The 21951-nt window shown below is 45.8% G+C and overlaps 2 protein-coding genes and 1 long non-coding RNA gene across 3 annotated transcripts in view; 1 reads left to right on the forward strand and 2 right to left on the reverse strand.

Annotated features, from left to right (window-relative positions):
• Nucleotides 1–6340, reverse strand: part of EPB41L1 (erythrocyte membrane protein band 4.1 like 1) — a 136729-nt gene extending 130389 nt beyond the window's left edge. Inside the window, exon 1 of the mRNA XM_082361880.1 lies at nt 5811–6340. The gene's annotated coding sequence lies outside the window, so the exon portion shown is untranslated. The remainder of the gene's footprint in view (nt 1–5810) is intronic.
• A 795-nt stretch (nt 6341–7135) lies between these two features.
• CNBD2 (cyclic nucleotide binding domain containing 2) overlaps nt 7136–21951 on the reverse strand; it is an 89329-nt gene continuing 74513 nt past the window's right edge. Inside the window, exon 14 of the mRNA XM_082361950.1 lies at nt 7136–9109. Within this exon, the coding sequence (XP_082218076.1) occupies nt 9064–9109 (46 nt within the window). The 3' untranslated portion in view covers nt 7136–9063. The remainder of the gene's footprint in view (nt 9110–21951) is intronic.
• On the forward strand, nt 15791–21138 carry LOC309614137. Its single transcript, XR_014236033.1, has 2 exons — nt 15791–16508; nt 16853–21138. It is a non-coding gene; the product is annotated as an uncharacterized lncRNA (long non-coding RNA).

Raw genomic sequence — 21951 nt, forward strand, 5'->3', positions numbered from 1 at the left:
GGGCTGGGTAATTTCATAGGCTAATGAGTGGGAGGATTATTCCAACTATTTCAGGAGATTTCCACGATTTGGGCCACGGCCCATGTTTTGACCTTTTATGGTTAACCTCAGAACTGTCATGGTGCTAGTGGTGTGTCATTTAGTATGCTAATATATTACAAAGAGCATATAATGAGGCTCAAGGTTTACTGGAAGTTGAATCTTCCACCATCTTGGACCTACTTGGTTCTAACCAGTTTTTGTCATGTCCTATGGCTATGTCATTCTTTTATTTTTAAATTTTATTTATTTATTATTTTGTATTTTTTTAATTTTATTTTTGGCTGTGTTGGGTGTTCCTTGCTGCGCGCGGGCTTTCTCCAGTTGTGGTGAGCGGGGTCTACTCTTCGTTGAGGTGTGCGGGCTTCTCATTGCAGTGGCTTTTGTTGCGGAGCACAGGCTTTAGGCGCACAGGCTTCAGTAGTTGCGGCGCATGGGCTCAGTTGTTGTGGCTCATGGGCTCTAGAGCGCAGGCTCAGTAGTTGTGGCGCATGGGCTTAATTGCTCCGCAGCATGTGGGATCTTCACGGACCAGGGCTCGAACCCGTGTCCCCTGCATTGGCAGGCAGATTCTTAACCACTGCGCCACCAAGGAAATCCCACCACCCTTACCTCTTACTTTTCTTCTCTCTTTTATTTTCTGACCCCCTTCCTGCTCTGTGCACAGTCCCCTCCCTCTGGGGGCAAAATATGGGATAAAACAAATCCAAATCAAACAGCTTCTAGATCTCATCACAAGAAGCCCTCAAAGTGGGGTGGAAACGAGAGGGGGAAGGAATCCTGGAGGCAGAGAAGAGGCTGCTTAGCGACTGCTGGTGAATCCACGGCGAGTACTGTGTCAGTTACCTACCTCCAACCCACGCCCAGCTCTTCCTTTTCCTGCCTGTGATCACAGAATTTTGAAACATCAGAACTGCAAAAGTCCTTGACATTCATCTACTCTGCCTCCATAAGTTTGCAGCTGGGAAAGTGACACAGGGGCACAGGAAAGGAAAGCAACTAGCTATTGTCACCCAGCAAGTCAGTGGCTCAGCAGGAACTAGAGTCCTAGGCCTCCTGACCCCCAGCCAGTGATTGCACTTTCACCTATACCACACTTGACCTTCCTTCCTGTGGTCACTAGTCCCTCCCCTTGATTCCTACCCACCAGCTTTGGGAGGACATCTAAGCATTCCCAATCTGCCTTCCCATCCCCCACCCCCCAAACCCCACCCCCGAGTAAGCATAGGTTCCAGTGAAACAGGGGCAGAAGGGACAACCCACATCAGAAGGGAGGGCCAGCCTTAAATCCTAGGGGCATATTTGGCAGTGGTGGGAATGGTGAAAGTGTCACTCTGGCCCACAGGGGGACCAGTCTCCTCTTTGGAGAGCTCCATTAGAATCAGCCTCTGTGGGCTTCCCTGGTGGTGCAGTGGTTAAGAATCCGCCTGCCAACGCAGGGGACACGGGTTCGAGCCCTGGTCTGGGAAGATCCCACATGCCGCGGAGCAACTAAGCCCGTGCACCACAACTACTGAGCCTGCACTCTAGAGCCCGTGAGCCACAACTACTGAGCCCGCGTGCCACAACTACTGAAGCCCACGCACCAAGAGCCCATGCTTCACAACAGGAGAAGCCACCGCAATGAGGAGCCCGCACACCGCAGCGAAGAGTAGCCCCAGCTCACCGCAACCAGAGAAAAGCCTGCGCGCAGCAACCAAGACCCAATGCAGCCAAAAATAAAATAAAATAAAATAAAATAAAATAAAATAAAATAAATAAATTTATAAAAAAAAAAAAAAAAAAGAAGCAGCCTCTGTTTCAGCAGGCCATCCTGGCGGGACCCCTCCTCACCCTTCCAGCCTAGCTGGCTGCCTGGAGGACCTACCTCACTCCGCCAGCCGTGGACTTGCACAGAGGCCACCCAGGCGCAGGATGGTCCATGACTGCCGGGGGCGGGTGGCGGGGGGGTGGGGTGAGGAGGAAGGGTTTCCAGAGGCTCCACTTTCAGTCCTGCTCCTCTGCTCCACAAAGGGCCACTGTCTGAGCACAGAGGGACCCTGGAGGGAGGCCTCCCAAGGTGCTCGGCAACAGGGCCGGGTTTCATCGCGCTGGGCCTCCTGGCCAAGTAAACATCAGGGTAGGAACAGGCCCAGCAGTTTCTGCAGACAGGGTCCTGGCTCCAGGCTGGCTCAGTGGCATCCTCACCCAGGGCTTCCCTGAGACGATAAGGAGGGCCAAGGTCATTTACCCACTTTTCTCCAGAAATGGAGTCAGGATAAGGAGCTGGCTCTATCTTAGTCCACTTCCCATTGTTCAAGGAGCAGAGAACCATCCTATTCCCCTCTTAAGAAGTAGATGTTTTACAAGAAATTTTAAAATTAGTTCAGAGGGAAAAGAGAGCTCCGTGAGCTTGAGTAATCAGGGAAGACTTCCTAGAGGAAGTGTGATTTAGGTGTGATTCTGCCTCAGTGTGTAGGCGTAGGTAGAATCTCCACAAACAGACAGGAAGGAGAGAGGCATTTCAGACAGAGCACAGAACTGGCAAGTTGTGGTGGCGGGAAAGCAGCAGTATTTGGGGTAAATGAAGAGACCTATTTGGCTAGGGTAGAGAATTAACACAGGAGAAGGTGGAAAATAAGGCTAGAAAGTTCGCTTAGGAACTAAACCTCAACTAGTCTTAACAGCCATGTGGAGGAGTCCTTACGGTTTCCAAGCAGAGTGGTGATGGGATTCTAAAAGCAGCATTTTTGAAAGCTTAGTCTTAAGATCTTACGAAAGAGGCCTCAGGTTGAGCCTCAGTCCTCTGGGAGAACTTGGGCTGGTTATGGCCTCTCTTGGGGCTTGGTTTCTTCATCTTTAAAATAAAATCGTTATACCAGAGAATCTTAAAGCCCTTTCCATCTCTAAAGTGCAAGGATTCTCTAATGGGGCAACATGGACTATAGAAAATGAAGGGAGGAGAGGCCGTGGCCACACCCTGGACACCTCTGGGCTGCATTTCTGCAATGATTCATCTGCTTAGAGCTGTCATGCCACCACCATCGCTGCCAGGCACTATGCTAAGTAGTTCCTTTTTTAAAAAACTTCATTTTTGTGAACAGAAAATGCATGTACATTCTGCAAATTTTAAGTCATAAAAAGATATATGTATGGTAAAAATAAATTTCCTTCCTTCCCCTTTTTCCAGCCGCCCATTTCTTGTCCCGCTGTACCCTGAGTATGCTTTCACAGATAATCCATGCATTTTTAAAGATTCTATAGATTCTTTTTCTTTATGCAACTGGGAGCATACTAAACACACCGTTCTGTACCTTGCTTTTTGACTTGAAAATTCTGGAGATCTTTTCATATGAGTCTATAAAGAGCTGCCTCATTCTTCGTATGGCAGGACCATGATTTATTAAACCATTCCCCTATGGATAGATATTTAGGGTGTTTCTTTTCTATCATAAACAATGCATCAATGAATATCCTGAACATACATCATCCAGCATATGCTGGAATAGGTCTACAGGATACATTCCTAGAATTGAAATTATGTGCTAACTTCTTTATATGACTTAATACTCTCAAAAAGAGTTTAAAGTGATCGTAATTATACTGATTATGCAAATGAGAAAACTGAGGCACAGAAAGATGCATTAACTTGCACAAGTCACACAGCTCTTACATAGTAGAGCTGAGATTCCAATGTGGACAGTCTGACACCAGAGCTAACACACTCAGTCATTCCACTAGTGGTTCTGAAACTTTAGTACACATCAACATCACTGGGAGGGCTTGTTAAAACATAGAGTACTAATAGTTTCTGATTCAGCTCATCTATGGTGGAGCCCAAGAATTTGCATTTCTAACAAGTTCTTAGGTGATCACTCTTTGAGAACCACTGCACTACAATAGCTCTTCCACCTTCAGCAGTGCACGTTGTCCAAAAAGAAAGCAATTGGTACTCAGTAACTGGCCTTGATAGGACCAGAGTTGAGAGGCACAGGAAAGGATTCCTGGAGCCCATCTATCTAAGCTCTTTGAAGGCCCTGCACAGTTCCTGGCACATAGTATTCAAAAAATACTTGTTGAGGGCTTCCCTGGTGGCGCAGTGGTTGAGAGTCTGCCTGCCAATGGAGGGGACACGGGTTCGAGCCCTGGTCTGGGAAGATCCCACATGCTGCGGAGCAACTAGGCCCATGAGCCACAACTACTGAGCCTGCACAACTGGAGCTTGTGCTCCGCAACGAGAGGCCGCGATAGTGAGAGGCCCGCGCACTGCGATGAAGAGTGGCCCCCGCTTGCCACAACTAGAGAAAGCCCTCGCACAGAAACGAAGACCCAACACAGCCAAAAATAAATAAATTAAAAAAAAAAAAAAAAGTTAAAAAAAAAAAAACTTGTTGAATGAATGAATAAGTAAATGAGGTATAAGTACTCCATGCAACTTGTTGCTGTCTCTTTTCCCAGCCCCCTGAGAGCCCCTGCCCTGCTCCACTGCCCACACTGGCTGAGATCCAGCTTCATGTTGTGAGAGCCTGCTATGGACTGAATGTTTGTGTTCCTCCCCGCCCCAAATTGATATGTTGAAGTCTTAACCCCCGATGTGATGATATTTGGAGGTGGGACCTTAGGGAGGTAATTAGGTGTGGAGGAGGTTTTGCAGGTGGGGTCCCCACAATGGGATTAGGGTCCTTATAAGAAGAGAAAGAGACCAGAGGTCCCTCTCTTTCTCCACCATGTGAGGACACGGTGAGAAGGCAGCTATCCGCAGGCCAGGAAAAGGGCCTCATCAGGAACCAAATCCACCTGCACCTTGATCTTGAACTCTCCAACCTCCAGAACTTTGAGAAACAAATGTGTGTTGTTTAAGAACTCAGTCTGGGACTTCCCTGGTGGCGCAGTGGTTAAGAATCCTCCTGCCAATGCAGGAGACACGGGTTTGAGCCTTGGTCCGGGAAGATCCCACATGCCACGGAGCAACTAAGCCCGTGCGCCACAACTACTGAAGCCTGCGCTCCTAGAGTCAGTGCTCTGCAACAAGAGAAGCCACCGCAATGAGAAGCCCACGCACCGCAACGATGAGCAGCCCCTGCTCGCCATAACTAGAGAAAGCCCACGCGCAGCAAAGAAGATTCAACGCAGCCAAAAATAAATAAATAAATAATAATTAAAAAAAAAAAAAAAAAGAACTCAGTCTATGGCATTTTGTTATAGCAGCCCAAGCTAACTAAGACGGAGCCCTTGGGAGCAGAGCTGTTTATTTCCTCCCATTCCTCCCTTGGCTTATAATGAAATCAGTGAAGCTGCTAGACCTCTGTTATTAAAGAAAAGGCAGCATCTTAGAACGCTAGAGCTCGATTGAGATAAGCTAGTCCAGTGCTCTCATTTATTATTATTAATAGCAAGAGCTATAATTCATAGCACACCCATGCACTTGACATGCTTGCTTTTTTTTTTTACTTCCCTCTAATCTAATTCCCTGTATTTCCTTTCCCCTTATTCTAGTACACAGCCTCTTCTTCCATTCCATGCAGTTGATGTGGCCAGTACACACACACACACACACACTATGGGAAAGATTTAAATTCGGGAGTTTGTGAGGAGACCTGAGCTCTTGCTGCAAGAGCAGCAAGGCACTGACAGAAACATCCCACAAACAGGAAGAAACAACGTTGCCAGGGTCATGCATTGTGGCAGCCACACACCAGCCCACCTCCTCCAGGTGCTGACTCTGTTACAGAATTATATCCCTGAGCTCGGGGCCTTGAGGACCCCGACAGCGTCTCCCAGCTGCTCCCTACCTGGCCTTGAATCCTGCTCCTGCTGCCTCCCTCTCCCACGGGCCTCCATCCTGGGTTCCCTTTCCTGATGGCGGCCTTGTTATGGACCCCCCCAAGGCCAGACTTATAGCTGAAAATGTCTAGGCCCCAGGCCCTTGGACAAGTAACACTTCAGAAGCCATTTGTTGGGCAGCTGGAGAGAAGGAGGTCGTCGGGGAGAGAATTTCAGGGGCCAAGTCAGATTCAGTTAGTCAGCTGTACTTCAGGCAGCAATCTGACTCAACTGACATTATTGAATGTAGAGGAGGCGGCCGTCAGGCAGGTGTAGCCAGACACAGACGCTGTCCATCGAGCTGAGCCAGGCAGAGGTGGTCAGGAAGGGACAGTCAGGCGGACTCCGTCATTCAGAACCCGGTGCCTGAGATCCAGTTAGACTCGGACGGGCAGCCAGAACCAGCCAGCCGCAGCCTCCGCCACCGCAGTCTGGCAGATGCGGTCGGTCCGCCCATCAGGCGGGCTGATCCCACCTGTCAGATGGCCAGTCAGGAGGGCCCCACCAGGCACACAGGCTGTAATGAGGCCAGCGCAGTCAGGGTAGCCAGCCAGCTCGTCAGCCAGCCAGTCAGGGGACTCGGGCAGACGCGCGGGCCCGGCCGTAGTGAGAATCAGCTGATCAGGCTGTCTGCTTAGCCCACTCAGCAGAGTTGGGGTCAAAACGCTGGCACAGAGGTATCACTGAACTGGTCAGTCAGTCACAGAGGGCCTCGGTCAGTCAGATACAGCTTGTCGAGCACCGGTGGAGTCCGGTCAGTCCGAAGCAGATCGACTCAGTCAGACACGCCCCATCAGGCCCAGATGCCATCAGCCAGATAGGGCAGTCAGTCAGTCAGTCAACTGCGGTCAGGCAGACATATCACGCGGTCTTGGTCCACCAGGCATCCATGAAATCTGTGTTCAGTCCGACACAGCCAGACAGACACGGATTATCAGGCAGTGATGGCGTCTGTGGTCACTGAGACACAGTCGGCCAGTCAGAGGCAATCTGTCAGGCAATGATGGAATCAGAGCGCCCCGGAGGCCACAGTAGCCAGGGACTGAGGCCCGGGACCTCCTTCTAGGCGGAGCCTTGTTGGGGGCGGGGCCTCCTTGGGGGTGGGGCCTCGTTCTTTCACAGGACCGCCCGTCCACTCCCCTCCCGGCAGCCTTCGGACGTTGCCATGGCAGCTTCGGACTCGGCCGGAGTCGCTCCTTCCCAGCCCCCGGGGTCCCCCACCCCCGACCCCCGCGCCTGCGGAGTGGAGGTCCCGGCGGTGTAGTGGAGGGGCGGCGGGGTCGGGCAGGCTGCCCTCCGCACGGCGGCAGAGGCTGCGGCTCGCGCTTTTGTCGTCCCCTTGTACAGATGAGGCTGATTGGGAGACCAGGAACGACGCACGTCAAGCTACACAGTGACAGAGATCCAGAACCTCTGGATCCCTTGCTCCTCTCCAGAACCCTGCGCTCTCCTTTAGGAGGAATCAGATTTCCCCAGGCATAGGGTGCCCCCGTATCGAGAAGAGAGAACAGCCCATGCAAAAAGGCTTCTAGGGTTCTTTGGGCTTAATAATGACTAGGGCGAACACTCGCCTTGTACCAAGCTCTGTAGTAACAGCTTTGTGTACAGTAATTCACTTGAGCCTCACAATTTTCCTTTGAGGGAAATAATGATGATTTCCTTTTTACGTATGGGAAACTGAAGCACAGAAGGGTTGGTAACTTGACCAGGGTCAGCGGGCTGTGGGGTGAGCCAGGATTGGAGCCCAGGCAGCCTAACTCCTGACATTCGCTCCTGGGCCCTCAACACACCCTCTGGCCCTTTCCTTGTGACCTCCGAGGGCAGAGCATGAGTTCCCTTCAGCAGGCCTCCCTGGTCTGTTTCAGAATGCCCAACCCTGTGCGTGAGGCTCCTGTTTGCATCTCTGCTTTAAGGACTGAGAATAAGGAGCTATCAAAACCAGGAACCTGGCCCAACCAGGGGACAAACTATGGGTCTGTCTCACAGAGTTCAGAGAAGGGAAAGCCTGTGAGATGAAAGAAGCCAGCGCCAAGAGGCCACTGAAAGCTGTCGGTGGGGAACCCTATGAGCATGGCCCCTCAGGGGTTCAAGTTGAAAGATCTTTGAACAAATTCCAGCAATGTGAGCCAGGAGTTAGAAACACATCATGGGTCATAAACGCAAATGCCTACAAGGGCCAGAAAGGTAATGAAGGTCATGAAAACAAGTCAAGTGACTAGATTGGCAAACTCTCCCCATCTAAAGGGGGCACTGCCTCTTGACTCCTGTCCATCATGTTCTCAGACACCTGTTTTCTCTAGCCTTCTAACAACTGGATGATGTTGGTAAGTCAATTAACATTGAGTCTCGGTTTTTCCATCTGTATAATGGGAAGGAATATTTGGCTTTATCTCACAGGGTGAAATATTATGGCAATTAAACTTGTTTTTGTATGTAGAAAATATTTTGTGAGCTGTAACTTACTCTGTAAAGTGGAGGGGGTATGAAGAGGAGGTTGACTGAATATGTGCTGTACATCTGCTACATGGTCTATGGGTTCTGACAGCATTCCTCTAGGCAGGGCTTAGCATTCCTCTTGTAGAGAAGATGAGAATGCCTTCAAAAAGTATGCTGACTTACCCAAGGTCACAAGTTTGTGTATGATGGAGCCAGATTTAGAACTTAGGTCTTTCTGACTTCTAAGGCCAGTCTCTTACAACAGTTGTTTTGCAAGGTGTTGCTTGGTCCCACCAGTTGCACTGAGATGATTTCAGGTGAAACCCAAATGAACAGTTTAAAAATAGTTATATAATTTTTGTTATTTTCAAATTTAGAGGAAGCTTATTGATACTACAGAAGTCCTAAATTTCACACAGCCAGACTGTAGTAGGTTGAATAATGGCCTCCCAAAGATATAGAGACCTAATCCCTGGAACCTGTAGATATTAATTTATTTGGGAAGAGAATCTTCACAGATGTGATTAAGTTAAGGATGATGAGTTGAGGAGATCATCCAGGATTATCCAAGTGGGCACGAAATACCATCACAAATATCCTTGTAAGAGGGAGGCAGAAAGAGAGAGGCAGACAGGCACACAGAACAGCAGGAGACAATTCAACCTCGGAGGCAGAGATCACAGTGATGTGGCCACAAGCCAAGGAATGCCGGCAGCCACAAGCTGGAAGTGGCAAGGACGATTCTTCTTTAGAGCCTCTGGAGGGAACATGGCCCTCTCAACATCTTTATTTCAGCCCAGTAAAACTACTTCTGAACTTCTGGCCTCTAGAACTATGAGAGAATACATTTCTGTTATTTTAAGGTATCAGCTTTGTGGTAATTTGCTACATCAGCCACAGGAAACAAATACACAGGTCTACAAGTCTTCAAAAATTCATGCTCCAAACCTCTAGTGTATACATAACCCCCCTTATTAAAAAATAAAATTATTTTTAGATAATTTTATATTTACAGAAAATAAATGTAAATCTCTGATTTACAGAGTACAGAGATTTCCCATAGCACAGAGAGTTCCCATACACTCCTCCCCCAGTTTCCCATATTGCTAACATCTTACATGACTATGATGCATTTGTCACAACTGAGAAACCAGCCTTGGTACCTTCCTATTAACTAAACTCTACACTTTATTTGGATTTTACTAGCTTTCTCCCTAACATCCATTTTCTGTTCCAAGGTCCCATCCAACATATTACATTACATTTAGTCTTCATGTCCCCTTAGTCTCCTCTGGCCTGGGACAATTTCTCAGACTTTCCTTGTTTTTCATGACCTTGACAGTTTTGAGGAGTACTGGTTAGGTGTTTTAGAAAGTGTCCCTCAATTTGGGTTTCTCTGATGGTTTTCTCATGGTTAGACTGGGATCATTGGTTTCGGTGAAGGATACCACAGAGGTAAAGTGCCCTTTTCGTGACATCATGTCAGGGGTACATGATATCAATATATGACTTGATCACCTAGAGTAGCTGGCCAAGGTAGTGTTTGCCAAGTTTCTCTCCTGTGAAGTCACTTGTTTTTTCTCTCTTTCTACTCTCTGAAAGCAAGTCATTAAGGGCAGCCTACTCTCAGGCGGGGATTAAGCTCCACATCTTGGAGGAGATAAATTATTTGGAATTCTTCTATTAGGAAGATTTGTCCCTCCTCCTCCATTTATATATTTATTCAATTATTCATTAACATCCGTATGGACTCATGGATATTTAGTTTATACTTTGGGCTGTAATCTGGTACTATGTTATTTCTTTTGTTGCTCAAATTGCTCCAGCTTTGGCCATTGGGAGCTCTTTTGGGATGTCTCTTATGTCCCTTTGACACCGTTTTGCATCTTGGTTGCACTAAGATGATTTCAAGTGGAACTCAGCTGATCTTTTTTTAAGAGTTGTATATTTACTTTAATAGATCTTAGGAAAACATAACCTGCATGTCAAATTGACAATTTCACAAATACCACTGAGGACAAGGCTAATGTAGTGCTGGTTGTGCTAAGTGAGTCAATTCACAGAGAGCTATTAAGTAAAAACTGGTATTGATGGTACATCGGTATGGAGGAAGTTGTTAAGCTGATTAGGGAATGACTCAAATTTGAGAAACATCTGTACTAAAGCAGAACCAAGTCCCAAATTCAGGCAGTGATGATAACGATGAGACTATGAGCAGCTTCTCTGGGACACACCCACACACAAGCCATTCCCAGGGCCCTGCTGCCAGGTAGACCTGTCTCAGTGCAGATGCGTGCTGATGTTGATAACGGTGGAACTGCGCATGCCCAGGCCCGGGACGGATGGATGCTGCACTGTTTCCCAAACGAGCTGCGTGGGTGGCTTGCAGCTCAGCACCATTCCTGCGAATGAGCTTGGAACCGTTGGCCTAACAAACACGTTCCGTGTCACAGGCCTGACATGTGATGTTTCCCGAGGAGAAGTGCCAGGAAGGCTCGTTATTTTTACTTTTTTTCCCGTGTTTCATCCTTAATCTGAGATAGGCAGAAAGACGTGGCGGACTCAGCGGTCAGACCCAGTACACCCTTGGCTCAGAGTCTTGTCTGAGGTCTGCAGACCAGTCCCCCAGCCCCACTGAGCATGCTCAGCATTGAACTGGAGTATTTAGCTTGCCCTACTCTGCACGATCCTGAGCCCTGACCCAGGCCCTGAATCTACCTCCTGGTTAAGGAGTGATGCTCCAGAATCTCTGGCCTGATCTGAAATAGAAAGCCCTTCAAGAAAGAAGTTTTTTAATTTGCCTGCTTCTAGTCTGAACTGTGGGTGGCTGCAGGCTGGTGTGTGCTCAGGCCTCTAAACCCTCTATAGTGCCTTCCCAGGGAGCTCTGGAGTCACATGACCTAGGTTAGAATCCTAGTTCTTCCTAAGAACTAGATAAGTTACATTGCCTCTCATCTCTAAAAGGAAGATAGGGACTTCCCTGGTGGCCCAGGGGGTAAGGCTCCGCACTCCCAATGCAGGGGGCCCGGGTTCGATCCCTGGTCAGGGAACTAGATCCTGCATGCCACAACTAAGAGCCCACAAGCCGCAACCAAAAAGATCCTGCAAGGCGCAACTAAGATCCGGCGCAGTCAAATAAATAAATAAAGATTTAGACTAGGTTATAGATCAGCACTGTCTATGACTTTTTGCATGGTGGAAATGTTCTATATCTGTGTTCATACAGTAGCCACTAGCCACCTGTGGCTCTTGAGCACTTAGAATGTGGCTGGTGCAGCTGAGGAATTGAATTCTTAATTTCATGTCATTTTAATTAATTAAAATTTAAATAGCCTCCTGTAGTTAATTTCCAAAATATACAAACAAATCATACAACTCAATAACAAAGAAACAAACAACCCAATCAAAAAAATGGACAGAAGACCTAAATAGACATTTCTCCAAAGAAGACATACAGATGGCCAACAGGCACATGAAAAGATGCTCAACATCGCTAATTATTAGAGAAATGCAAATCAAAACCACAGTGAGGTATCACCTCACACTCGTCAGAATGGCCATCATTAAAAAGTCTACAAATAATAAATGCTGGAGAGGGTGGAGAGAAAAGGCAATCCTCCTACACTGCTGGTGGGAGTGTAAATTGGTGCAGCCACTGTGAAAAACAGTATGAAGTTTCCTTTAAAAACTAAAAATAGAGCTACTATATGATCCAGCAATCCCACTCCTGGGCATATACCTGGAAAAGAGGAAAACTCTAATTCGAAAAGATACATGCACCCCAATATTCATAGCAGCACTATTTACGCTAGCCAAGACATGGAAACAACCCAAATGCCGATCAACAGACGATTGGTTTAAGAAGGTGTGATATATACAGTGGAATATTACTCAGCCATAAAAATAAATGAAATATTGCCATTTGTGGCAACATGGATGGACCTAGAGAATATCATACTAAGTGAAGTAAGTCAGACAGAGAAATACAAATATTGTATCACTTATATGTGGAATCTAAAAAATAATACAAATGAATCTATATACAAAATAAAAACAGACTCACAGACATAGAAAACAGACTTATGGTTACCAAAGGGGAAAGGGAGGGGGTGGTGGGATAAATTAGGAGCATGGGATTAACAGATACAAACTGCTATACATAAAATAGATGAGCAACAAGGATTTACAGTGTAACACAGGAAACAATATTCAATATCTTGTAATAACCTATAATGGAAAATAATCTGAAACTATACAAATAATACGAATATATAACTGAATCACTTTGCTGTACACCTGAAACTAACACAATATTATAAATCAACTATACTTCAATTTTTAAAAAATAGCCTACTGGGTAGATGGACCTAGAGTCTGTCATACAGAGTGAAGTAAATCAGAAAGAGAAAAACAAATATCGTATGCTAACACATATATATGGAATCTTAAAAAAAAAAAAATGGTTCTGATGAACCTGGGGCAGGACAGGAATAAAGACACAGACGTAGAGAATGGACTTGAGGACACAGGGAGGGGGAAGGGTAAGCTGGGATGAAGTGAGAGAGTAGCATTGACATATATACACTACTAAATGTAAAATAGAGAGCGAGTGGGAAGCAGCTACATAGCACAGGGAGATCAGCTCGGTGCTTTGTGACCACCTAGAGGGGTGGGATAGGGAGGGTGGGAGGGAGATGCAAGAGGGAGGGGATATGGGGATATATGTATACATAGAGCTGATTCACTTTGTTATACAGCAGAAACTAACACAACATTGTAAAGCAATTATACTTCAATAAAGATGTTTAAAAAGAAAAAGAAAAAAACAATAGCCTCCTGTAGCTAGTGGCTACTATGTTGGACAGCACAGGAAATTGGCTGTACCTTAAATATATTTAGGAGGAAGACAGAACTTGTGATGGTTGGGGGATAGGGAGTGAGAGAGAGTGGAATCAAGGACGATGCCCAGTTTTTTTATTGGGGAACTGGGAGAATGATACTACCATTTACTGACTTGGAGAAGAGCAGGCTCTGGGGAGACACCAAGAGTTTTGTTTCGTTTTGTTTTTAAATATTTATTTATTTATCTATTTATTTATTTGTTTGTTTGTTTGTTCGGCTGTGCCGGGTCTTAGTTGTGGCATGCGGGATCTTCTTTGTGGCGTGTGGGATCTAGTTCCCTGACCAGGGATCGAAACTGGGCCCCCTGCGTTGCGAGCACGGAGTCTTAAACACTGGACCACCAGGAAAGTCCCAAGAGTTTTGTTTTGCACAAGAGGAGTTTAAAATACTGTTGGGGGCTTCCCCGGTGGCGCAGTGGTTGGGAGTATGCCTGCCAGTGCAGGGGACACGGGTTCGAGCCCTGGTCTGGGAGGATCCCACATGCCGCGGAGCGGCTGGGCCCGTGAGCCACAGTTGCTGAGCCTGCGCGTCTGGAACCTGTGCTCCGCAACGAGAGAGGCCGCGATAGTGAGAGGCCCGCGCACCGCGATGAAGAGTGGCCCCCGCTTGCCACAGCTGGAGAGGGCCCTCGCGCGGAGGCAAGGACCCAACACAGCCATAAATGAAATGAATGGATAAAATTAAAAAAAAAAAAAATACTGTTGGAACATTCAACTAGAGATATCAAGTAGAAAGTAGGATATGTACATGGTTGCCATCATCACCTTTAGGTTCCAGCAATATCAGGCTGTTGGCTGCTCAGAAGGGTGGGAGATCAGAAATGGGACCAAGAACTCCACACTGAGGCTTTCCTTCTTCTTGTCTTGGTTATTGTTCCAATCATCCACAAATCCAGCCAGTCCTTGTTTGAAACCCTATGATCCTCCTTCCCCTCCTCCCTCTTCTCTCCAGGTATGGAGCTCAGGGGCGCCTTCCTTTGCAAAGCTAGAAACCCTCACCCCACCTGTTTTCTACTCCGGTAGCCACTCCTATGGCTCAGGCCTTTGTCTTCTCATTGTGGACTAGAGCCGCAGTGCCCAGAGCTCCTGGCCTTCTCACCACTCCTGCTTCCTGCCTTCCAGCAGAGGGGTCTTTCTGACTGTAGGATTTCCCTCCTGGGAATCCTGTCTGGGTCTGCATCAGAAGTTTTAAGCCTGAACCAAGGCTTTGATCCTTGTTTACATTTCTAGAATTGCATCCAAAGGAAATCAGAAAGCCTCCACAAAGTTTGAAAATCCACAAGAAAGTTCCTCACGGCATTTGTTATAAAAGCTAGAAGTATACTTCTCAACCATATCTTACATGACCTATCAGCAGTCTCCCTTGAAACACATTTACTTCCAGGATACCACATTCTGAGGTTGTTCTCCTACCACTCTGGTCACTCCTCAGTCTCCTTTGCTGGTTCTTTCTCATTGCCCTCATCTCTACGCATTACAGTGCCCCAGAGCTCAGGCCTGAGACCTCGCTCTCTCTTTGCATACACCCTTGGTTCTCTCATGCAGCCTCATAGCTTTAAAGGGATCTGTATTCTGATGACTCCCAAAAGTATATATCCAACTCCAACTCTCCCCTGAATGCCAGACTCACAAATACAACTATCTACTTGACATCTCCACTTGAATGTCAAACGGACACCTCAAACTTACCATGCCCCAAACTGAAGTCAAGATATTCTCCCCAAAACTCCCTCCTCCCATGGTTTCTCCCATCTCACTTAATGGCAATTCCCTCCCTTATTTGCTCAGGCCAGAAGCCTTGGAGCCATCCTCGATTCCTCTCTTTCAACTTCACATCTGGTCTACCAGCAACCTGCAGGCTGGATCTTATATTTATCCTGAATTTAATCACTGTTTTGCCATCTTTGCTGCCATCATCCTGGTACAAGCCACTATCCAGTTTCACCCCATTGACAGCAATGGCCTATTAGCAGGTCTCCCTGCTTCTTCTACCTCGGGTCCCACTTCAGCTCTTCTCCATACTGCAGGGCAAAGCCCTCCAACGGCTCCCATTTCACTCAGAAAAATACACCAAATTCCCTTTTCCGTCTTTCGCATTATGTGAGTGGTTTAACGTCTACACTCTTTCTGGTTACTCTGCTCCAGCCTGTTTGTTGTCCCTCGATCAGGCCAGCCCCATACGCCTCAACTTCAGTTCCTGCGCACTGGCCGCTCCCTCTGCCAGAAAGGCTCTTCCACCCGACATCCCCTTGGATGGCTCCATTCCCTCACCTCCGTATGTCTGGTCAAAAGTCACCTGGCCACATTCCACACTCACACCTCATATTCCCCTTCTTTTATTTTTGCATAGCGCTTTCACCATCTGCCCTTTTACACATTTTAAGGGTTGTCTGTTTTCCCTACTAGAGTGTAAATTTCAAGGGGGCAGAAATTTTTGCCCCCTTTCACTGCTGCATTCCCCAGGGCTTATGTGGCACACAGTAGGTGCTCAATTAATAGGGGGTAAATGAGTGAACGAATGAAAGATTGTAAAGAGCTTCAGTGTCTTAACAGTGGGGGTGTGAGGGAATGGAGAAATACGCATGCTCGGGAAATTCTGAAAAATTACCGTTTGTTAGGGCAAGCCAAGAGGGCGTCCGGACCTCACGTGACACCTCCCTCGTCCTTCCCCCTGCCGGAACGTTTCAGTCCCGGAACCTTGGCTCGCGGGTCCCGCGCGCTTGCACTTCCGGTACCTCTCTTCTCTAGCCAGCAAAGAGAACTGCCAAGTCAGTTCCGGCAGAGAGCGCGGTGAGAAGTGGATCGCGGCCTTCTAGCCCGGGGCCCTCCAGGCCCTCCGGCCTCCGGTCGGCAGGTGAACTGGGGGGCCCCCGGGACAGGCTCAGGCTGTGTCTTGCCGAGCCCCAGAGCCCTCGCCGCAGCCGCCCACTGGCAGGGCCCGAGCCTGGAAGCAGCAACGAACTTCTCCCCCACCCCCACGTCCGCGACCTAATGGCGGCGGCCCCTTGGAGCCCAGATCCCGCCCACCGCCGGGTCTCTTGACCCCACGCTGCAGGGGTTAGGCAAAGCCTCCGGCAGGCCACCGAGGACGTGGCGCCTTTGGGCGTCGGGCGTGGCAGGGCGAGAAGAATGGCGGCCACTGGAACGCCGCGGAGGGCCCTTAGAGTTTCGAGGGCCCGGGAAGGGGGGTCTGCGTGGACGCCAGCTCAGCCACCCTTAGGCCTTGGAGCCCGCGCGGATCCGGGACCTGAGGTGACCTCTCTGTCCCAGTTGGACGAGACCTCACCTCGTCCGGACAACTACGGACAAAGGCCTGAACGGGCCCGGAAGGTGAGCGGAGCCCCGGTCGACGACGGGTGGAACGTTAGCGGGTCATCGGGCGGTTGGTCGTCGTTCTACCAAGACCTCGATGTCGGAAGATAGAAATGGTAGAATAACGTACCACATGCGGCCAATAGGAAGTGCCCGCCACCCTTTGGGAAGATTTACTGGCCATTTATAGAAGGCCTGTGTATATAATATGAAAAAGCTGCTCTCAACTTTCCCCTCAACCTTTCGAAAGAAAACTTTTCGCTACATATAGGCCTTCTAGATGTGAAGAGGTTGCCGACGTATGATAGAGTTAAAGTCACATGTCTTGTAAATGCCCATTTGTTTCTTTAAAAAAACCGTAGAAAAGAAATGTCTTCTGGAAATGACTTTTCGAAATGGAGTTGTTTGACCACCTCTAGAGGCGACATCAGGAGCCACAGAGGTCCACGTTTGTCCAGTGGGTTAGAGGACATGGAATGGCAGACGTTGAGGAGGAAGAAAAGAAGGTTCTATGCCAGACTGGTCACAGTTAGAAGACTTTTCCATATTAGAACCATTGTTTTGTGTGTGCATTTTATTCCTTACTACTGTAATGTAGTTGACAATAAGTACTTTTTTGAAATATCTAGCCTTTCTAGATGTTCTGAAGTGCCTGATATATGTTCAAAGTAGAGGTAGTAAAAAGACATTTTGTAAATATCTTTTTGTTAAAATTCGTATGAAATGTTGTTTTGGGGGGGAGGGGTGGCCAAACCACCTTTTTGAACAGTACGCAGTATGCACTGTGTTTGTGCACTGGTTCAAGGTCGGGGAGAGGAGAAGGAAGTGCAAAGAGCTCTGTGCCAGTGTGTTTATAGTGAGGCAAGATTAACCATTGTCTTTTTTATGTTCCTGCATTTTGTTTCACTTTGCTGTGTATATAGTGTATATAATGGACAAATGAGTCCTAATTTACAACACCTAGTCTTTCTAGATGTTAAAGAGGTTGCCAGTGTATGACAAAAATAGAGTTAGTAAATAATACATTTTGTACATTTTGTGTTAAAATTTCTAGGAAAGATTGTCTTCTGAAAATTTGAGCATTATAGCCCTCTGGGTTGGAGGCGGGGGAGAGAGAGAAGGGGGTTGGTCTTAGAATGGCTAGAGTGCTGGTATTTTGAAGACACTTTCAGATTATAACTGTTACATGTGTGCAGTTCGTTCAATACTGCTCTGTATATAGTGGACAAATTAAGTCCTTATTTGAAACATCTAGTCCATCTAGATGTTTAGAAGTGCCCAACGTATGTTAAATGTAGAGGTAGTAAAATATCACTTTGTAAATATCTTTTTGCTAAAATTCATAGGAAGTACTGTCTTTGGGAATGTTAAATGTTAAACCACCTCTCTGAACAGTATACTATTGTCTATACTTGTTCAGTGGTTTGGAGGAGGGAGGGAAAGAATTGCAAAAGGTAATATGCTAGTGTGTTCATACCTGGACGTTTTCATACAAAACCATTTTTTGTATGTTCATTTTGTTTTGCTGTGTATATAGTGTATATAATGGACAAGTTGAGCCCTAATTTTGCAACATCTAGTCTCTAGATGTTAAAGGGGTTGCCAGTGTATGACAAAGTAGTTAGTAAAATTAGCACATTTTGTCCACTTTATTGAAATTCATAGGAAAGCTTGTCTTCTGTAAATGACTTTTGGATATGAATTTGTTCAACCATCTCTAAGCATTACACATGCATGTACTTGTCCACTGGATTGGCGGCGGAGAGAAGGAAGTGAGGGAGGAAATGGTTCAGGCCAAAATGGTCATATTTAGAAGATACCTCAGATTATAACCCTTGTTACATGTGTGCAATTTTATTTAACAGTGCTGTGTACATAGTGGACAAGTAAGTTCTTATATGAAATATCTATTCTTTCTAGATGTTTAGAAGTGCTTGATGTATTTAAAAGTAGTTTTAGTAGAATAATGCTTCTTGTAAATAGCTTTTAAAAACTGATGGGAAATACTGTCTTTGGAAATGGAATTGTTAAACCTCCTCTCTGAACAGTATACTCTGTGCTTGTTCATTGGGTTTAAGGAGGTGGGAGGGAAGATTGCAAAAGGTGTTTTGCTAGCAGTTACTAGAACATTGCAACTTACGCATTGCTCTATATGTGACATGCATTTTGTTTAACTTTACTGTATATATTTTGTATATACTGGACCAATGGGTCCCAATTTTATAATATCTAGTTTCTAGATATTAAAGAGGTTGCCAATGTATGACAAAAGTAGAGTTAGTAAACTAACACATTTTGTACACTTTGTGTTAAAATTCATTGAAAGGCCATCTTCTGAAAAGGACCTTTGGAAGTGAAATTGTAAATCACATCTAAGTGACACCTGTGCCTGTACTTGCCCAATGTTGGATGGATGGCCGAAAGGAGGTACTAGGAGAAATGAAGTGTTCTAGATTAGAATGTTCCTATGTAGAAGACACTTCCAGATCTAACCATTGTTACATGTGTGTAGTTTATTCAACACTACTGTGTATATAGTGGACAAACTTAAGTCCTTATTTGAAACATCTAGTCTTTCTAGATGTTTAGAAGTGCACAAAGTATGTTAAAAGTAGAGGTAGTGAAGTAACATATTTTGTAGATATATCCTTTTGTTAAAATCCATATGAAATACTGTCTTTTAGAAATGGAGTGATCAAAATGATCAAACCACCTCTCTGAGCAGTACACATTAATTTATTTGTGCTGGTTCAGGGAGAAAGAAGAAAGTGTAAAGGGCTTTATACCAAGACTAACCGTTGTCCGGTATGTCTCTGCGTTTTGTTTTACTTGGCTGTGTACATAGTGTACATAAAGGACAGAGGTCCAAATTTACAACATCTAGTCTTCCTAGATGTTAAAGAGGTTGCCAGTGTATGACAAAAATAGCCGATAAATACATTGTGTACACTTTGTGTTAAAATTCATAGGAAAGACTTCTGAAAACAACTGGAGGAAGTAAAATTGTTAAAATCCCCTCTAAGCATTACAGATGCTTATTATTCTTGTCCGCTGGGTTGATAGAGATGAGAAGGGGAAGCTTCTAGGCCAGAGTGTTCCTGTTTAGGAGACACTTTGTGACTATACCCTTTGTGTGCAGTTTCTTCAGTGCTACTACATGTATATATAGTGGACAAACTTAAATCCGTATTTGAAACATCTAATCTTTCTAGATGTGTAAAAGTGCACAACATATGTTGAAAGTAGAGAGTTAAAAGTAACACGTTTTAAGTATTTTTTTTCTGTTAATTCATAGGAATGGTTGTATTGGGGGAGTGGAAATTGTTAAACTTGAGTCTTGGAGAGTAAGCTGACTATTCACTGGGTGGTGGGGAGGCAGGGAGCAGACAGGGAAGGAAGTACAGAGAAGGGATCTGTGCCCATGTGTCTTTAGACAAGTTCAGATTGTCTAACCATTGTTCTATTTGTGTATTTTAGCTAATTGCTGTGTATTAAAGAATAAGCAAGTCCTAATGCCCAAAGTATATTAAAAGTAGAGGTAGTAAAATAACCCCTTAATAAATGCCCTTTTGTTGGTTTTTAGGAAGGGCTGTGTCTTCTGGGAGCGTCTATGTTAATCCACCTCTTGGAGCTAGATATAGTCCTGTACTTAGTCGCTGATATGCTGGAGGAGGGGTAAGAGGAAGGGTGAAGGGAAGGGCTCTTGGCTAGTATCTCCATATCTAGAAGACAGTTTTAGGTTATAACCATAGGTCTAAATGTGCATTTTTGTAAAGTACCAATGCTTATTATGGACAAGGTTCATTCATTATTTTGCAACATCTAGGCTTTTTAGGAGTCCTGAGGTGACAATGTATGATAAAAAGTAGAGCTAGTGAATTAACCAATTTGTAAATATCTTTGTTACCATTGATAAAAAAGTAGCATCTTGGACATGGAATTGTTAAACCATCTGAGAAATGTACACCAGGACTTGTTCATTAGGTTGGCAGCAGAGGGGCAGAAGGAAGTATAAAAGGGAGGGAAGTATGTGGATATGTTCCTTTTTATATTTTGATGATAACCATTGATGTGTGTGCATCTCTTAGCTGTACTATAGGAATACATTGTTAAGTAATTCAGTGGAAACATACCTCCTTGCTAATACTTTAATAGTTTAGATCAGATAATGAATCCTCTTAAAAGCATTATACTTTGGATACTGTGTTGCTTTATGTCTCATTTTTAATTGAACGTTAAGGGAATGTAGTATTTTAAGCATAACTCTGCCAGTATCTTTATCTAGAGGCCTGTTGCCATTTTTGTCTTTTCTGAAGTTTTTGTCGCCAAGAAAGGATTACATTTTTTTTCCTTCCAGATTGAGTTGGTGTAGTGTATTTTTGGTTATCAAAATACTCATAGCTTTGGGACTTTGAAGTGGTAAATATTCATGATGTGTGAAAAGCATGATACATAACTGTATGATCTTAATTACATAAAAATGGATGCTTAGTTGTGTTTAAATACACAAACGAGACCTAGAAGGACACATCAAATGGTAAACTGCTTGTGATGATGGATGACTTTGTTTTTTGCTTCTTGTGTTCTTTGGTTTCCTATTATGCACATGTTAACTTTTAAGAAATAAATGTTATATTGAAAACCTTAATGAAGTCTCCATAGAAGCATAGTGTCCACACCCTTCATGCCTGGGCTATGAGGTATCTGAAGTGTCGTGTCTTACGATGCCTTCCATTGCTTAGATGTAAGCCCCGCTACCCCCAGCGCCGTGCCTTGCTGTTCTAGGTAACTAGTTCTGTGCTTCAGTGATTCCAGCTTTGCTCAAGCTATTCCTTCTGCCCATAGCGCCCTTCCCACGTTTTTCTTTCTTTCTTTCTTTCTTTTTTGTCGATTTATTTTATTTATTTATTTCTGGCTGCATTGGGTCTTTGTTGTTGCACGTGGGCTTTCTCTAGTTGGCGGTGAGCGGGGGCTACTCTTCGTTGTGGTGCGCGGGCTTCTCATTGTGGTGGCTTCTCTTGCGGAGCACGGGCTCTAGGCGCGCGAGCTCAGTAGTTGTGGCTCGCAGGTTCTAGAGCGCAGGCTCAGTAGTTGTGGCGCACGGGCTTAGTTGCTCCGCGGCACGTGGGATCTTCCTGGACCGGGGCTCGAACCCGTGTCCCCTGCATTGGCAGGCGATTCTTAACCACTGCGCCACCAGGGAAGCCCCCCTTTCCACATTTTTCATCTAGCAAAATCATTCTTTGTTGCCCTCTCAAATTTTGTATACAGTCTTGCCTACAAGAACCTGACACGCCAGAACCAAATGTCAGAAGTTAGGCCCTTTCCCTTGCAGCCCCTACTTGTGCCTCGTATCGACATATGGAACCCACTTGTACTGTCATTGTTACCTGAAATTCTACTGGATTGAGCTCTGGCTTAAATCATCTTACCACAGGGTGCAGCACAATGCCTGACACAT

Source organism: Balaenoptera borealis (genome assembly GCF_965194805.1).
Source record: "Balaenoptera borealis genome assembly, chromosome: 16".
Taxonomy (NCBI): Eukaryota; Metazoa; Chordata; class Mammalia; order Artiodactyla; family Balaenopteridae; genus Balaenoptera; species Balaenoptera borealis.